Source organism: Tinamus guttatus, unplaced genomic scaffold (assembly GCF_059628265.1).
Source record: "Tinamus guttatus ecotype Peru unplaced genomic scaffold, ASM5962826v1 Tinamus_guttatus_pri_ptg000045l, whole genome shotgun sequence".
NCBI classification, from domain to species: Eukaryota; Metazoa; Chordata; class Aves; order Tinamiformes; family Tinamidae; genus Tinamus; species Tinamus guttatus.
Window position 1 is genome coordinate 1210077 of NW_028288579.1, and position 19741 is coordinate 1229817.

At 44.2% G+C, this 19741-nt stretch overlaps 1 protein-coding gene across 1 annotated transcript; it reads left to right on the forward strand.

Annotated features, from left to right (window-relative positions):
- Positions 1 to 311: 311 nt before the first annotated feature.
- Positions 312 to 12871, forward strand: LOC148595935 (uncharacterized). The gene is made up of 5 exons (XM_088537254.1): positions 312 to 454; positions 5352 to 5524; positions 10352 to 10489; positions 10911 to 11065; positions 12590 to 12871. The coding sequence occupies exons 1-5, from the start codon at positions 312 to 314 to the stop codon at positions 12869 to 12871; spliced, it is 891 nt and encodes a 296-aa protein (XP_088393380.1).
- The last annotated feature ends 6870 nt before the right edge of the window (positions 12872 to 19741 follow it).

Below are 19741 nucleotides of genomic sequence, written 5' to 3' on the forward strand. Positions count from 1 at the left end.
CATAACTGCTGCTTACACGATCCAGTGTCCTACACACTTTATCAGACAAGCCAAACAGCAGCATTTCACCAAGGGACAGGTCATGATGAGTGAAAAGATTAAGCACAAATGCTGGTAGGAGAAAGAAATGCAGACAGGCAACAGCTAGGTTTCTGAACAACCCAATATTGCCCTGTTGTCTCTGAGCGGTCCCAGGTTATATCCTCTCTGTTCACTTGTCTCAAACAGTAAGAGGTAAGGACCTGGCAATGCTGAGCATCTTTCTCCTATTTACTTTACAGCCAAACAGCTGTAAAGGTGTTAAGCACCTCATGTTTGGGTCAGATTCATTCATCTTCAGTGGCTCCTCAGACAAAAACGCCAGATTGTGGACCACAGATGGGAAATTTGTGGGAAATTTTGGTCAAGAAAAGAGATGGGACTTGAAGAACCCTTCAGCATTCACCCATGCTGGGTAAGTACCCAATCTTTGACATGCCACTTGAAGTTACCTCGCAGGCAAACACTTTGCACAGTCCTCCTTCTGCATGTGACCAGCCTCGTCTGAATTTAGTGCCGACCCTACTCTGAGCAAAAAGGAAGGACTGGATCTCCTGAGGTCCCTGCTCGTGTGCATTATTCTGTGGATTAATAAGATAGCCCAGGTGCTGGTGGCTGTGCAGTTACAACAGAACAACAGTCCTACAGGACTTCTGAGGGCCCAAGACAGCCACCAAGGGTTAACATGCAAAATCTCCTGCATAAAACAAGCTATTCAATGAGCATCTCTCCCCCAGGTAACAACCAGTAATGAGAATATGCTCTGCTATGGTAATGCTTGTAATGTAATAGCCCACCAAGGAGAGAGCTGGTAGGTGAAGTGAGAAAAATCCTCTTTCCGCAGCTGGATCACAGTTTCAGGCAGGCTCATCTGCATTAATCTTACTCTAATTGAAATCAATTGTTTTGTCTCTAATTCAACTGATACTGCCAAGCTCAAGAATTAAAAATTCATGAGGCAATGTCCCTCAAAAAAAAAAAAAAGTAAGATCATCTAAAACAGCATAGATTTTTAAAATAATCATTAAAAAGTCTAGTTGTTACTCTAGGCTTGAAGCTTTCAGTTCACATTTTCATGAGGGATAGGAAAATGGATTTTTTCATATATATATATATATATATATGTATATACAATCTTGCAGCTCCAGAGGCTGGTGTTTCCAGGAGGTAGCCTCACAAATGGCATCATTTATCATAAAAAATATATTTTTTTTAAAAAAAAAAAGGAGTGAGCAACACTGCCTCTTTGGGAGCAAACTCACTTGGCTCCTTTCATGCTGCCTCAAAACTAGTGCCATTGCTACAGTGCCTGGCAAATAATCCACCACCCTGACCCTAGGGCACACTGTCCCCTGGGTTGTAGTGAAGTCAATGGCCTAGAAACAGTCAGCAGTATTTTTCCCAGCCTTGCTCCAGGCTGGAATGGCTCTTGGCAGGCTGCTGGCCCCTCTGGAGCTATGAGAGCAGAATTAGACCCCTAGCAGAGACACAGAGCATGAGGTCCAGTGTCAAACCAGCCAAGGGCAGCAGTGAGTGACAGGCTGGGCTGTGGGAAAAGCTAAAGCAGAACTTTCAAACGGATCAGGCCTTGGTTGGCATGCAGGATCCCCAGGACCTCTCTGCCATCTTTGTGCCTCTTGCTCACCTTGTTCAGATTCCCAAGACCCATGCAGTTATTTTCACCCTTGAAGGAGTGAAAATACAATAAGCAACAAGAATTTTGTCTCTGATGAACTCTTCTCCAAGAGTTGACACACTTGTGCCTGCAGAGCAGCACCCAGGAGGAACATGCAAGTTAACAGCACAAGTAAATAACTACTCTTTAATTGTGTATGTGTGAGCAACAAACCAGACATGATTTCTAAAATGCTTCTAATTAAGGTCACTGATGACAATAGCTAGAGAGCTGAGACAAAGACAATAAACACCACTTATGTGAAGCAGATGGGAACTCTGAGAGGACCATCCAATATTTTGAAAATGGTCTGGGATTTTTTTCAATAGCCAGAACTGTAAACAATGTTTTACAGATGCCAGAGACATCCTAGTCCGTGCAAACACTCAAGGTCTCCAATTGCCTTCGCTGGCCGAGGTTGGAGCTATGCTGTCTGTGTCTCTTTTCACAAATGCTGCTGTATTCTGTCAGAAAGAGGCAGCATCTCTGCAAAGTAAAATTAAGCTATAAAAAAGAGGAAGCCAGACCAGCACAAAATCAACCCTGTGAAAAGGTTAGATGCAAGCAGAATTTGTTTCCTGAAGCAGTAGGAAGGTGAAAGAGATCAGCGGTTAGTGAGCATTACTTAGTGTCACTACAATTACTTTTAGAAGACATTCATTTCCCTCAGTGTTTTTGTACTACAATTACTTTTAGAAGACATTCATTTCCTTCAGTGTTTTTGATAAATATCCATTACCTTTTGAGGTTATAAATCAAATATTAATTAACCTGCTGGAAAAAAAAAAGCTACAGATATTAATGTTTTACAAGGAATCTTGCAGCTGAGAAAAAAAAGGGAAGACAGTGAATCGGCAATTTTCAAAAAAAGGCCTTATTCCGTTTGAAAGGAGCAATGAGCAAAGAATATACCCACTAGATACTCTTACTGGGAACATAAGTCTGTGGTTTGGTAGCATGAAAAGCAAACTGATCTTGGCCTCTCTCTAGAACTTTGGTGTGCAGAAGAGCTTTGAGTTAAAAATTAATCAGCATTTTTTTCAGCTGGCAGCTATGGCACTCACACCTCTTGTAACTGTCACCTCTGATCCAGGCAGAACCATATGGTGTCTGAGCAAAGGTCTCCACAAATGTAGAAACGTTTTCCCCAGGAAACCAGCACACATCCTGGCAGGGTACTAACAGAATGAAGCAGTTATTGCTTTCACAGACACGGGTGCTGCGACTGTTCTTTTCTTCCAAGTTGCCTCTCACATGTTAAAACCACAAGCCAGACGCTTCTTTTAGCACAAGCAATAAAACTCCAGGGCGACCTTCAGGAAATTAGCAGAATAGCCAGAGGATGCTCTGGCTACCACACACTCACATAAACGAGAGCAGATCTTGGTTCTCACACTGCCCATGTTCCCTGTGTTCTAGTCAGAGACCTGCTGAACTAACTCTGGGTTTGATGGACTACTAGAAAGGCAACAGCAACCCACGGAAACCATTCAGGCTTAGCTCTGCAAAAGCCCAAGTAACACAAAGGAAGAGAAATATTGTGAAGAAGATGACTATTTTCCAAGCAAGAATGCCAAAAGAAGATGACACTAAAACTAGACAGCAACAAAACATTAATTTATTGGTGGCACAAAACCTGCAAGGCCACCATACCATCAGCTTTCTAGCATGCTGGTCTAAGATTCCTTACTGCATCCCTTCTCACTGCAGAACTAGGCACTTTCCAAATGGCATAAATGGGAACACATTTTTTAAAGTGAAACATAGGTTTACATACAGAGACAAGATGAGGAATGACTGAAGCACAAAATACCCTCCATTGCTCTACTGCATGCAGTCAACTTCCTCTGTCATGCCTGGTGCTCCATCTCTGCATCCCCAAATCTTTAGCAGTTCTTAGTTCTTTAAAAAATGTTTAGTCAGCCAGTTTCTGCCTCTGATGACCATTTTTAGCTTTCTTTTTCCCCTCAGCATATTCTCCAGGTCTCTATCCACACATGCCCACACTACTAGACAAACTACCCTAAGAAATGGAAGGATATCTTAAATAATAATAATAATAATAATAATCCAGCGCCTCATCAACTTCCAGGAATGTAAACTAGCTTAAAAAAACACAGATAATTTATTTTCTCTTTTTTTTTAAAGTATTTTTTAGTGTTTTACAATCTTCTATTTAAAAGAATGTCATGATTTGCTCCCCTTTCACCCTCTCCAGCTCAGCTATGTCCAGAAAACATTTCTCTCTAGCTCACATTTCAAGGCAGAGCAAATGTATGTGCACATGGAGGGGCAGCAATAAGTCAATTAGGAACCTCATTAAAATAAAATATTTAAAAACTTCCTTTCTGATTGAGAGCATTGAGAGCTACAGTAGTAACAGAAACACAGATGCCAACTTGGTCTCGCTTGTCCAGGGCCTCCCTTGCAGATAAAGAACAATTTCCTACAATAAAACTGTTTTCATCTTACATTAAACATCCAATATGATAAAGCACCTGCCACTTACCTTGAAAGACACTTTCACAGTCTAATAAATCACACTGTGAGAAACTGTTATGCTGTCACCAATGCTTTTTTAACGATATCACTTTCCCCCTCCGTATGCTCCTGCTCATCACCATGCCTTGCAGGGCTCACATATCTGATTAACTCATCCCCAAAATAGTCAGCCAAACTAAGCAATTTGCTCTTCAATTGAACTTGCTGGTCTTGCTGCCACCTCTTCTGCTGTTCTGCTACATCTGTGAGAGGCACCCAAAACTAAGCTCTGTTCTTATAGTGTTGCCAAGGCCTTTGAGCCTCTGAAGAAAAGCCCTAGAAGCAACATTTATCAAACAGACAGCAGCTACCACTGCTTTTTTCCACATGTGCATTAAATTGGAGGGCGTGAATGGGAAAGATGCTGCCTAATCGGTCTCCTTGCAGATGGTCAAGCCACAAAGTACTCGAGCGAAGCCACACACATCCTCCCAGCCGCATGGCCTTGGCCAAGGCCCAAACCACACACCAGCAGAGCCACACTGGGCTCACACGCTCTATGCCAGCACCACCCCTGAGCAGAGAACTGCAGCTTGCCCCTTCTGACTGCCGCTTAAGGGAAATCTTGGACCTGAAGCTGTTCAGTGCCCTGGGAAGAGAGAAGGGACAGGACCATGGCACAAACTATCAGACTTTTACTACTGAGCCACCTGGGCTACCACACTCTTCTGTACCTGTTCGTGCCTGCTCTGTAGCCTTTCTCATGCTGTAACTGTCCCAGCAACTCCACAAAATACAGCCATTTTCAATATATGCCCTGCAGTTTGAGGCACTTCAGTATTCCAGATTTGATTTTGATGTCATAGAGCTGATTGGCTTTAGGAGAGAAAATGGAGCAAAATATCATGAGTTTTATGCTGATCATAGTTTGGAATAACAGAAGGAGGAGAAGCCCATGGATCATGGTTTGTTTCCACCTACAATTTTTACATCCTTCCCACAAAGGAGCCAGTGGCTTTCTTTATAGAGCGGACTATTCTGACACACAAGGAGGTTCCTGTTTAACTTTTTCTGACTAAATATAACCAGTTTTGTGGCTTGGTATACTTAACGTAACTCATATTCAATCCTTTTTTTTTTCATCTTTTTTCGTAAGGGAACCTTGGGGAGATCAGAAGGAAGCCATGAAAGACAGGAGTGTGACCAGACAACAAGCAGTGGCTGATGAGCTGCTTCTGAGGCCAGAAGAGCTCCGAATCCCAGGCAGAAAGCAAATCTATGGGGCCAGTGACAATGCCAGCAAATTAGAGCAGGAAAAGTACCAGCCAGGTGAGGATTTATCAGCAAGCCCTGACTAATGCATGTATTTTCCACTGCTTTTGGAGGAGTCTGTCTTCCACTGACCAGCACAGTGTAGCCCATGGGAGTGCTGGCCCAGATTACACTACCTACATTTGTAACTGTTTGGTGGAATTAATGCATCTCAAAGTAATCTAATGCCAGGGCATAACATTGCCCTTGAATATGTCCTTTTTAGCCATGAAAATAAGTTCTTGTTGCTGTAATTACAGAATGACCATCATTTGCCATCAAGCATCATAAAAAATGTGAGGAAAGATGTACGTATTTTAATTAAGTTCCAGGGGAAAAAAAAACATACCTGGCTAGATTGCAAAGAGATGAACTCATTACTTCATCTATGTCTCATCTGCTGCCTACTTTCCCCTGCAATAGCTTGATCAGACTAGGTTGCAGTCAATGAGTTTAAAAAGCAAATAAACATTCTGAAAGAGCCAGACCAGCGTTTTGTAATTCCTAAGACTCTGGACTGGGTATCTTCAAAAAGCCACATTTCTAGTGGACTGATGGGCAATAGTTTGAAAACTTTGAAATCTTAGGGGAAGTATCCCCCAAATTGGGGCATCAGGAGGAGACCCAGATGGAGCCACTAAGTGTTCTAACAGTCAGACAGCTTTCTACAGCTGCCAAACTTTTCCATAGATTGCACAGGTCTGACTTATTGCTAAGAAACAGCCTGGGCCAGAGCTGTCCTTTTCATCTCAGGAATGCACAGCTGCAAAAGTAAGGTGTCTGTTCATTTTGTGGAACGTGGCTCCAGGAATCTGAATTTGAATCTGAGCCACTAAGGCTACACTGTAAACAAGGTCAGATTCATAATCATGCTAAGTAACAACGAATGTGGGATGTGCAGGTGTGCTGTGCTGACACCCTTTGAGGATGTAAAAAAAAGAAACATAACAAAAAACAATCTGTGTCTGAACATCAGGGAAAAAAAAGAAAATACAACAACAAATAAAACCTCTAACCTCCTAGTTCTACCCATAAAGTTTCTAGGGATTGGAGAAAGAGAAACAGCAATCATAATGAACCTCCTTTCCCTAGACAGTTAGCTGAGGAACTGTCCACAATGGAAAATAGTTTCTTCTTTTCTCAAACATTCAAACAGATACATTGTGAAAGTCACTATTCCTCTGAGTCAGACAGCAATCTGTGGGCTTTTTAAAGACTAAATCATCTGTTTGCCAACATTGGTCCTTGTATTATTAGACCACAGAAGGTAGATCTCATGTGTAATGAAGGTAGTTGACCCTCCCAGAGTTCATGAACAAAACCCCACATACCCCTCAATGGCCATGCACAGCCAGCCAGATGCTCTGGGATCCCTCTCCAGCCAAACACTTCCAAATATGTTTAATCCCCATGAAAGGCAGTGAAACTTAAGTATGTCCTTAAAGTTAAGCACCTCTAAGCATTTTGCCAAACAGAGTCTTGTGGAATGAGCCACAAAAGTGGCTGAAGTGGCTTTTTGCTGCACAAGCACTGCTGAACTGGGAATCTCATTTCCTATCCCCCTTCAGTTTTAGATACCAGCCCTGTCCGAGCTAGGAAAATGGCTGGCAGTGATACACTCTGAGCCAAAATGTTTTATACATCATAAAGAGATGATAAAATTGGCCAACATCTAATCACTACCAGTGATGTGGTCTTTGTAGGCAATGAATTGAACTGGTCCCTAGGAAACCAAACTGCAAAACTGTAAATCTGAGGGATGCTGGCCTGTCAAAGCTTCATAGGCTCAGCTTTGCCTAGCCTGGACACCAGCTCCCTGCCTTCCCATCCTGCTGGGAACAGCTTGGCTCCAGAACCTAGTTGGCTGACCACAAACCCCATCTGCATGAGCATGTTTGTTAAAACTCTCATTCACACTGTAGCCACAGCACTGGTTGGAAGAACATACATCAGGCTTTTTGTCAAGCAAAAGCCATTCCAACTGTCTGGGAAGACAGAAAAATCTGCCATTACACCACTTCGAAGGGTTTAGTTAGCTGCAGCACTTTGTCTGCAGTTGTTTCCAGAACTAAGTCCAAGAGAGCCTGAGAACAGGAAGGAATTAGGCACTTATGCAAAGACCATTAAAGTCAAGGAGAATTTTTCCATTGACTTGAGTGTGTTTGGCTCCTGGCCCTGGATATTAGACTCTTGTGTGGGTTAGAGCAGGAAATTGGAGCAGGACTTTGCAGGTTTTCTCAGCACTCACACAGACTCGGTGTGACTTTAGCAGAAGAGTGCGCAAGTTTCCCTGAATCTAACTGCAAGCAGTGACTGCTCATCCTGGATGCAAGGCTCTAATTCACTGTCTTTCTGTTCAGCCTATGCACCAACTCTACCATTCCTACGACAGGCAGAGCAGGCAGAAGAGTCCATTCCTACAGGCAACGTGATTTCCTTATGATTCCTGACATGTCTGCTCATGCTACATGACTTATGTATAACGTGTCAGCTTGAGATGCAAAAATACCTCAAACCAAAAACTGCAGCAGGTCTGAAAAGCTTGTCAATCCAAAGCTCGGATTCACATTAGGAGATGTGTGTCTACTGGCATATTTGCAGCATTCATTGGCTTCTCTTCTGCTATTTGGTTATAGCCTACCATTTTGCACGGGAATATACTGTATCTTGATGAAGTGCAAGAGCATATACCAAAAGATCTTTTCTGCCTTCATTTTCACACAGAGAAATAGATCTAACCCACGCTGCTCAGGACTTAGCCTCTGGAAAATGGTGCTGAGAAGTATCTTCCGAGGCACCCAAAGCTGCAAGCACAGAAACCACAGGGCACCCTTGGAAACTTCAAGACCACCTTTTAAAATACAATAGCTAAGATCTTAATCTCCTACTAATAAGAGCAGTGTTTCTGCTGACAGCTTGTCAGATGAGTTGACTAAAAGTGCTATGCCATTTCTGGATATAAGTGGCTGTGAATCAGGCACAGGGGGCACTGGAATGAGGGTGCTGGGCTTGAAAGATGTAGAGTCATTTCATGCCCCAGTCATATATTCCCAGCTTTGTTCAACATCACTTAAATATCTTGGCTGAAGGTAATAACTTAATTATCTTGTCTGAAGGTAAAAACAGAGAGCGTATTTCTCCACTCCACAAAGACATGGATAGTAAAAACTTTTAAGAGCCATGGCGCTCTCCAAAGACCACCTCTGCAGAGGGATGCCTTCTAGGTACCCGCTGCAGGAGCATCTCTCTGCCAAGCCTGTCCCCTTGCATCTCCATTAACCTGGAGGGAGATGTTGTCATCCCACCATGGGGAGTCAAGTGTGGCTTTTTGTTTTAAGAAGGATGTGGTTTTGGAAATGACTTTTGCTACCACCTGCTACAAGTTCACTGGTTGAGTGGGACAAATTGCCAAGTTTGACAGGAACTAGGGCCTCATTAGTTTGACCGAGGCTTGGCAGAGTGAAGGCTTCTCAGCTGCCATTTATAGGAAGTGTTGAGAGGTCATGGCAGGAGTTCAAAGCAGGGCGCTGTGTATCGCTGCATTATGAAGTCTAGACAGTACGGGATCTCAGCAAGGCTGAAGAACGCCTTTTCCTGCCCTTGTGTATTGTTTAAGACCCAGAAGCATTCCTAAACCAGCAAAGGAATGGGAAAAATACTTAATTCCCTTCTTCAAACAGACTCTTTTGCATAATTATCTCCCTCAGAAAAAAAACACCTTCAAAACTCTGCCTAGAAGATCAGACGCTACCGATATTTCTGTACACATGCTAGTACAAATTCTGTCATTTGACCAAATGCCTCAACTGAAGTCACTTAGCTACACTTGCGCTTGCTGATAGGCTTTTCTGGGGAAGAAATAGGTGAAAAAATTAAACTGTCTAAAATCATGTTTGTATTCTGACCTGGAATGAAAAAGGTACCTTTGAAGCTGTGCTAGGCAATTCTTGAACATCTTTAAATAGTTTTATCTCTCCTTAACCCCAAGGTGACCAGAGAGCTACAACTCAGAAACCCACCTGCCTGTAATTGCCCTATCTCCATGGATCTGCAAACAACGTTCCCTCCTCCATTAAAAGACACATGGCTTAATAGTCGCCAAGCAGATGTGCTTATTGGTATCTGCAGTCAGCTTCAAAGAAAGCCAGAGATTTTGAACAAAAAAAATAAAACAGAAGTAGCTTTAATTTAGGAGCAGATTTCTATTGGGCCTTAACTGTCAAATGAACTTTTCATGAGCTGAAACTCATGAACTTATGCTTAGAAAGCACTTCAGCAGCTTCTGAAATACAACCCTCAGGCAAGGCTGGGGGCAGCTGGGCCAGCAACTTCCTAGCCAGACAAGGGACATGACATGTGGCCAACATCTTCCCTCCTTTACCTGTTCAAACTGTAGCAAGGTCCAGTGGAAAAGAAACAATTATTCAACAGCAATTCAAAGGAAAAATAGGAACAAATGATGATCTTTTTGATTATGTTAGGCTGCCCTTGACTGCATACCCAGCACATACCCTCTTAAGTGCATTGAATCAATATTAGCACATGCCAGATGCTGGGGAATCATTTTCTACCACTGGCAGTTATGAGGATGTCCCAGAAGTCAATAAGGCAGCTGGGAAGATGAGCATGTGGTGATAGTTGTCAGGCCCTGACAGTCTGAGAGATAAATCTCGTTATTAAAGAGGTGTGATTTTTTCCCCACTTTAATCTTATGCCATTTAGCACTGGCTATATGTAATTGCTCCTTTTTCTCATGGGGCCTCCTTGGAAGGATCTCAACAGGACACCCCTTTCCCCTGAGAGATGCTGAGCTGTGTCTCTCATGACCGTGTTCTTTCTCTGCAGAAACCCAGTTACCCAGAGCTAATCCCCGCACTGAGTCAGCATCACACAGCCAGGTTTATTCAGAGAGAACCATGCCAAGCCATCTGTCCCCTCCACAGCTGTTAGACAGCACCTCCAACCAGAGAAATCACGAGGTGAGTTGGTTAAGGTCACCTTCCTCTCTCTGATCTTCTCTCCCTGCTTCCAACCAGGGGCAAAAACCTCATGAAGAGATAAGTGATAGAGTTTATCATGAGCTCAGATTCATTAAAAGATGTATGAAGTGCTAAAGCAGTGAAAGTTGCTTCAGCCAAAAAACAATAATCAAACATTCTGTGAATTATACAGTAGCAATTCCAATCTATCACAAACACAAGAGCAAATACATGGCTGAGCAGCAATTTGGAAAAAAAATCATAGATGATTCCTAGAAGGATTATTTTGCAAGGCAGCAGAGTTGGACTAGACAATGTAAGAAAGATGATAAAAGTAATCTCGAAAGGTGTCTGTGCTTATATATTCTTTGGTACATCTTTATGCCTCAGATACCCGTTCTCCCACAAATGCTGTTTTTTTTTTTTTTTTTGCCAGAACTTTTTCAGACATGTGGAAAATGAGCTGACAGAAAGAAGAGCAAGAAGAAAAGTCCGTGAGCAAGTGTTTGGAACCATTAGTGGTAGCAAATGCCACCCGTTTGGGACCATCTACTCCCCTTTCAAGACTTTGGCGATCACAGTGAGTGTCCTCCCAGGCTCCTAACCTCTCCTTCCCCACTGAAATTCTTCCTGCCAGGAAGACTTAGACTTTCAAACTCTGCTGCTCAGTAGTGTCTGAAGAACCTGTTCTTCTTTTCATTCAGTTTTACTTTGGGCTTTTCCTAAAGCAGTTTTTTTTCTTCATTTAGCTTCCTACAAAGATCTGAAAAGAAATATGGCCAGCATTTGTTATAATAGTAGCATCCATTTACAAAGCATTGAGCAGATCCAGAGTCAGATAATATACTTACTTACAGTATGACTTACAATGCCGACATTGAAATAATTTTTAAATCTTTTTTATGCTAATTTTTGCTCATTGTGAACTTTTGATAAAAATAAATTGCTCAGCATCAGTTTCAGATTTTCAGGACTATTGGTTAAACTTGCAGAGCACACCTCAGTGAGAGGGGGTATTTTTTCCTACATGCCGCTTATTTGAAACATTTTAAAAACTATGAAACCATCATTCTGGATTCTGGCTTGTGTGAACACCAAAGCTTAAAAAATATATATCACACAGGGAGTCAAATTTGCTTCTTTTTAAGAAGCTGCTGCTTTTCTTCCTAAACCCTTGTTTAACTTTGATTATTTCTATGTGTGAAATCTGCCTATCTTATTCTGTATGAAATACTTGTGCTAATGAGTTCCCATTCTATCACTTGGGCTCTTTGGCAAGACAATGTTATGACTCTTAACTACAGAAATGCACTTTTAATGTCTCCATTATGTTTTATGAATTTAATTACTTAGGATAATATTTAGAACATACCCCATGTTTGATTTTAAAAGTATGGTGTAAATATTTAACTAATTAATGCATAAAGTGCCACTCTAGGGAGCACAGTTAAATTTTTTTGGCTCCGATTTGTCAGAAAATACCTCTGTGCCAGAGTTTTAAGTGACCAGTGTGAAGCACTGTCAGTGTTAGCAGCTACAGGGCAGTGCAGAGAAATGTGTTTAACCGAGGGAGCTTCTTTGCTCTAAAGCAAAGTGACCACAAAAGCCCAGTGCTCAGCGTGACCAAGTCATCCTGCTCCTCCCAGGAGCTCTCATTGCTCCACTAAACCAAGCCATTTCAACTGGTTGAGGTATCGCTACACTATTTACTAAAACACAGTGTTAACGTTGTCCAAGACCACAGAGTGACCCTGTGGTGGAATATTTTGCTCTACTGAGGTATATGCACAGGAAGGAAAGGGAAGAGCGTGTGTTTGCCTGGCTCAATGCCTTTAGGAAATTTGTCCCTCCTGATGCCTCTGGGTATGTGTCTGAAGTGCTGAATAACAGGAAATCATTTGACGTGTATCAGACTAAATCCAGAGGCTATCAAGCCTGCAATTAGCTATAATTAGAAATCCTCTCTGTCCCTACACCCTTGGGGAGAATCCATATACCCCGACATGCATTCAGGTGCTAAAGTGATGGATGTTGCAGAAAGACGCGCGGTACCAATCTCTCCGAGGGGGTGCCCTGCATGCTCACCGTCATCTCTGTTCCCTAGGAGATGCACAAGTTAACTGTACCACAAGATGCACCCACGACCTCCCAAGTACTGAACAAGGAAACTGTTTGCACCATGGAGTCAGACGTAAGGGCTTTACAACCAACCTTCCCCAGGCTGGACAGGGAACAAACAGAAACACCTAGTCTGAAGGAGAAGCAGAAAGCAGCAGGCCAGACTAAAACAACCTGCCTTCCTCCCTTGGTCAACCCTACGAAAACCAGCCTCCCGTCTAGCAGACGGCCCAAAAGATGCCAGCTGCCTTCCCTGCTCCCGGAGTAGCCCTCCCTGCTCCCACAAGGCAGGTACTGAGAGCACCAGCAGCCTCTGGAACACACCTTGGTTTTCCAGAAGCTCATCCTGGCCTGCCATGACGACTCTTTGGCCTCAGGGCTACACTCACCTTGGATATGCATATAAAGTTATTTTTAAAACTGTTTCTCTGTACTTTGCTTTGAAAACTTTAGATTTTCTGTCTTTCATATCAAAAGATAACCTGGTGTGAGATCCTGTGATGAGCAAAAGTGAATTGATTCACCAGCCTCAGCCCTTTCTCTAAACCATCACGAACACCAGTCCAGGCCTGAGTATGGCCAAACCTAGTGCTATTTTTGCATTCCTAATGTCCCTTGGAGTCTGTGCCAGCTCTCAGAATAGCATCCAGAGTATCATAGGGCAAGTTCAGTCCAGACAAGGAAAGATTCAGTTATCCGATTTTCAAGATTTTTCCCCTTGTAATTCTGCAGTAATTGGGATGCATTTTGAAAGTTTTCTGCTTGTGTCTCCAACTAAAGTTAAACCGTTGCCATATGAGCAACATGCTTATGAGATCTCTTAGTGTGAAGTGAGGCCTGAGAAGAAAGGTGAGTAATTAAAAAGATTTCGAGCACAACTAAACTGAAATATTTTCTCTTGCTGCTCCTTCAGCCCTTTTGTTCGCAGATGTTTTTAACAGCTATCAGAATGTGAGAGTCTGAGCCAACAGGGCACCCGCACCAAGGCCAAAACTTGCTATTTTCACCTTAACTTGGAGACATGGACCAAATTTTTGTGTCTTATGCACTGAAAAGTTACTGGCAAATGTCATTTGAAAACCCTGAAAGTGAAGTTCTGGAGAGGAACAACCCAAGGTGCTGGGGAAGTGGCAGGGGCAACAGGGTGAGGAGGTAAACATACCTCTTGTATACTCTCAGGGCTACTTCAGAAGGGTTTTTCTTCTAGCTATTCACAACATCTTTTCACATCAGCTGTTTTCCTCTATAACCTAGATGAAACAAGCCATCCAGTGATGCTGTAGCATCACCTGACTGAAACGGGAGCACTCCCCAGAGCAGATCTGCTGAAAGATCACACCCTGGTGCCCAGACACAAGGCAACGCCAAGAGGTGACACCAGGCTGGGGGTCGTAGCTCTTCCACCATGGGGACAATGTATCTGCAGTGTAAGGTAGGAAGTCCTGAGCTACCGTTGGCATAAGGCAGGTACACATTAACTCTGGGCCTATCCAAAAAGAAACCTTCCCGTGTGCTTAGAAATGCAGTTCAGCAAAGCCCAAGTTGTTCTACAAAACAAAACAGACCTCCTACAATTGCAATTCCCACCCAGAAAAAAATAAAGTCATGTCAACAGAAACCTCCTGATTGGTGCTAACACAGCCCACACTGGCTGGCATCTCCCTCTCAAAAAAGCTGCAATTCATAAAGTGATGAAGCAGACAGTTTGCATGAGCTATTTTTCCTCTTGCATGCAAGGTCATCCCAGGTATTACTTACGATTCTTGAAAGCCAAAAGGAACATGGAGACTGTAGGGACTCCCACCAGGAAAACACCAGCTAGTCGATAGAAACAGGCAATTTACACAGTTTACAGAAATAGCTGGAGGCTTTCCAGTGCAGTCAGGCTATTTCCCTGACCATTTTTCATAAACAGATCAGACAACTCTATACATCAGCATGCAGTTCCACTAGCCAGGGCACAAATGACAAGGACTCTATAGCCTTTTGCTTGCCATCATCACAGAAGACCACCAAAGGCACAAAGAAATGTTCTCTCCTCTGTGGTTATTGCACAGAGCAAATGAACAAGCCCTTTTCTAAGCCATTTACCTCCAAATGAACAGAGAAGGCAGTAATGTGAACCCAAGGGCAAGGACAAAAAGTCTCCCACAAGATCTCTTGTGATATGCCTGATAGCTCATCAAAGAAATAATGTGCTATAGACTTACCCAGGCTCCAGCTGAATCCATGCATGAGCATGAATTGTTAAGTGGAATAATTCATTGTGCATTGACTTTCACCACAGGCCATAAGATTCAAATCCATGTTCTTTCCAAATTGCTATAATTTGCAGCCTATCTCCTGTGATGATGCACCTAGCCAGCCTGAAACTCCCCTGTGGCACGCTAATGAATAGTTTAGCCTGAGATATAATTTACTAAGATTTAAGTGCCTGCTCAGGAAGAGCTATTTCTGTTGCAGGAGCTTGTCCTAAAAATGGTATCACCTGTCTCCAAGGCATTCCCTGTAGAGCAGGGCATGCTTGGATGGGAAAGTCTACCTATGCTCTTTGCCACAGACTGCAGAGACTTGAAAATACAGAAAGAAACGAGGTCAAAAATGTTTTCAATTCTTGGAGGTCTTGGGAAGAGAAGAGAGACCTTCTCAGGCCCTGCCCATACACCCTAAATGAACTGTGATATGCAGCTTTCACCTGAGCACCCAAAACTTCACACTGCTGGGACTCTCAGCGCAGAAACACAAGCAGAACTAAGACATGTCTGAAAGTGATTAGTTTTGTCCTAATCCCCAAGGAAATATGCCAGGTAGGAACAAAGAGTTAAACATCTGAAACTCCAGATGAGGTCGAGAGAAGACAGCTCAGCCCTTTTTCCCCTCTCTACCCGTACAAGCTGGCCACAGCCTGAATCACTTGGCTGGGAAGGGTGAGTCTCATACCAAACACGAAGACAGCCCGTGATTTTGGAGGTGTTTTTCCCAGAACAAAGCTCTGCCATTGCACTTCGATTCCGCAGCCTCCCAGAGCTGGGGCCTCTCTGCCCCTGCCCTCCCAGTAGCAGGGAGGTTGGACGAGGGAACTGCCTCGGAGCAAAGCACCAGCCACGGTGCCTGCCTGCTCCTTGCTGCGAGGGACCTCCATAAATCACAGCACAGCAGTGGCATTTCTAAGCAGGCTTAAGAGAAAAATTAAATCACCTCTGTCCTCCCTGAGAGGTAAAAACTACCACAGGGCTGGTTCCCTAATATCCTGCTGTGATATCAATGGCCAGGGCAGCCTACGCTCACCCTGGCTGAGGTTATGAGTTTGTCCCTGTGTCCCCTTTTTGTAAGTGGCCCCTGGCAGCCATCCGGGCCTTTTAAAAGGCACTTCAACAGCTTCGTTCAAGTGCTTTTCTCCAGGATTATCAGGAATACAAGCTACTTCAGTATGCAACCTATTTCCCAGAAACAATTATTTCTCTTTAGATGGCATCTGTGTGCTGCAGCCCTATACGAAGAGAGGGAATGAACAAACCCTGCCATAGTAACTGACCCCTGAAGTGATAAGAAAGGGCAGGATAAGTCAGAGATTATCCTGTGAGAAGCCCCAGTGCCATAACTGCATCTTAACTTGATCTGAATGCATGATTTTACCCAAGACAGACACAGGCTCCTTCCACGCAAGCACACACAGGCTCAGCAGCTCTTCGGCAGGGTGTTTGTATCCTGCCAGCCCAAGAGTCACAATTTCCCTTTCAATTTCTCATCCCAGTGGTGCTTAGAGCCTTCTGCTGCCTTTGGTGCTCAGAGCAGGGCCCGCTGCAGGCACTGGCATGTGGCATCCTCTGGGTATCTGCTCACATTTCTGCCTCCGGCAACCACATGCCTGCAGATCCAACACCCTGGAAGCTCCACTGCTGACAGCTCCCACTGGCAAGGGGAAAAGCCCTCCACATTAATGCTGACTTCCAACCAAGTGAGAAAACAGGAAGCAAAGCTGACAAGCAGTTAAGGCCCAGATAGTTCAAGCTGTTTTGAAGGCAAGAAAGTCAGAGGAGCCTGTAGGCAATCAGTCTGAATGCTGCTTGCAGAGATCCAGGCATATTTATGAATGGAGCTGTTGTCCTCTTGAAGTCCTTTCCAGCTCCATTTGTTCCGATTCTTTCATTTATACTGCATTTATTGTAGAATAAGCTACTCAATAAGTTGTTGTGGTGTAGCTCCCTTCCTGAACACTCTGTTCCAAAATTGTTACTTCTATAACAATCCCATACTCATGCAGAGAGCTTCCCCAGAAAAGTCATTGCAAAACAACTTACTATGGTCAGCTGTCCTGCGGTCCACTTTCAAGCCAAGGTTGAGATGACCCCATCTGCACTGGCCCTGGTGAGCAGCAAAGAGATGAACACTGTTAAGAATGGAAAAAAAAAAAACAAGTAGAAACAAACAAACAGGAACATCTGAACACAAATGTGGTGCTTCAAAGGCTGCACATGAAGTGAGAGGATTTCTCCCAAGCCCTGACCTTACCTAGTGGGAAGCAAAGAATTACTCCTTCAACTTGCTTTCGATTATCCCAAAATATCATAGCGTGCAAAGGACACAATCCATGAGGCAGCTGATTTTCTGCTGGTAAGATGGTGCATTCCCTTCAAAAACGTGTATTCCTGAGGATAAAGGTGTCCTGTTTGCTGTCACAGCCTACCACGTACATCCATTGGCCAAAGACTTGCTATTTTGGGTCATGGTCTGGAAGAACAGCTGCTGGGCTGGAAGTCAGGAGGTTTGGGATCCATCTATTACTCTCCCACCAATGAAAGAAAGCATAAAGTCCTTAATTTACTCTGTTTTGTTAACAGTCCTTGTCCCACTTACTGATGTGCTTTGAAATCATTATATAGAAATCACTTCAGAGCCAAACCAGCCCACAGTGGTTTCACTAAGAAACTGATTGACAAATGAGCCACTGCAGAAAACCAAGTTACAGCAGCTTTGGAGGGGAGTTCAAACCCCTATCCTAGAATATGGGGTCCTGGCCAAGCCAATGGGAGCCTGAAACCCACGAGCATCTGTGTTTCACCACCTCCTCTCAGATTCACAGCTCTCCTGCTTGGCTTCCACTATACTGCCTGCTAACAACAGAAAAAAAAAAAAAGAGTTCTTCTCCTTTAAAGCCATTAAAATTTTAAGAAAGTCTGCAGACAATCTGCATTTTATCTTCTTAATGGCTTTAAAGCCTCCACTTGTATCCAAAAATAATTGCACTCAGTGTTGAGGAATATTCTTTTTCAAATCGTGGACCAGATGTTCCACTGAGACCATTACACAGTTAACTAGCAATAAAAGTCACTTAACAAATAACAAACTTAATGCTGATTAAAGAATGCATATGTGCAACCCAGCACCATTAGGAGAGAAGAGATGCAATTTGCTGTTATTTAACCTTTAACAACAGAGGCACTTTTCTTGTCCTCTTTGGCAAAGGCAACGACCAGGGAGATAGGCTGTTGAAGAGCCTTGTTTTGTTTTCGCTATCTTGGAAATCAGATCTCATAAATCAAATGCAAGCTGAGCCTCATGGCCAGAACCCAGTATTGCTTAAGAGGTCAGTGTCATTTTCTAGTCCACTCCAATACATCCAAGAAAAACAGTCCTGTGTCTTCGCCTTTGTGGGGGCGGACACACAGCGGTGAGAACAGAAAGTACTGTCTACATGTCCAACTCTGCGGGGTGCACCATCACTCTTCATGAGCGTCACTCTACAAAGGCTCATCCACTCTCCTCTTACACACCGAGGAAAGGCCTGTTTGGTGCTGGAAGCACCAGTGCAGCCTCTCAGCCACTATGCCTTGGGCGAGGGTTTCGCAAGGGGCTCCACCAGCATTCACCCCTCCTCACACAGGTCTGGCTGAGCATGAAGCATCTGCCTTGGCCAACCGAACCATTGGTCTATGTCATACACATCAGCTTCACAAGCTCCACGAGCAGTTTCATCCCCAACTTGTTTGTGCTTAGCAGTGCAAAAGCTAATTGGCAAGGAGGATAAGAACCGCCCTGCTGCCTGGGCCCAGAGCACTGGAGAGCTTGTCAAAACCCAGGCCAAGACCAGGAGAAGCAGAAGGAAGAGGACAATACCTAGAGCAGAGCAGACCATACCTGCTGCCAGAGCACAGGTAGGTCAGGCAGAAGAGGCCTCAGTCAATTTCAGGCAAGGGAGAAACCTGCACCAAAGTTAGGGAAGGTCATGCCATCTCTTGCCTCCTCCATCCTCCAGCAAAGGAGTCTTTCAGCCTCTTCCTTGCATTCATAAACTCTGCCTCTACAATCACATTTTTGTACCCTCAAAATCTCTAAAGTCAGTTGGTTTCCTCTCTCAAAAACACTCATCTCTGGTGCAAGTTGAGAAGCACTAATTTTCTTGCCGGGTCTCCAAGACTCTTCTCTGTGATGTCATCAAAGAGAAACTTGCGTGAACACTTTTTCCAAATACTTCATTTGTATTTAGCCAAGGAAAGGATCACCCCACCAGAGCAGCACAGCAAACACCAGCAGGGATCCACCTGCCCTGCACAACCTGGGAGCACAGCACCCTTCCTGCATCTGTGGTCCTCAGCCACCAAGGAAGGGTGACACCTTGGGGCAGAGCTTTTATAGGCAGTGCCGATTCCTGATTGGCCCTTTCTGGCCACGCCCCTGGGTGGGGCTTTGCATCTGTAGCTCCTCCCCCAGAGCCTGGCTCCTCCTCCTCATGGAAACCTCTCATGGCTGCAGGAAGGGGCTGGGGTTGTTTCTTGTATGGAGGTTCCACTGCCTAAAACTGCACACATTGGTAGGTGCAGGAACGGGCATTTTGAACATAGCTGTTTCTTGTCACAGGAAGAGGGTGAAATCGCAGGTCCTGGCACAAGTGTCTCCTCACGCATTCATATCTGTGCTGGATCTGGTGTCCTGCCTTGCCAGACATCGTGGTCGGATGCAGTTGCTCCACATCCGACGTCACCACAGAGCCCAAGCCAGCAGCTCCGTCTTCTGGAGTGCGTTGCAGTTGGGATGGGCATGGAAGAGGAGGGACGGCGGCCTGGGACCAGCTCTGGAGCTGCTCCCTTGGGATCGGCTGCGGGATGTGCTCGCCTGCTCCGGTCCGGCTTGGCTGGGC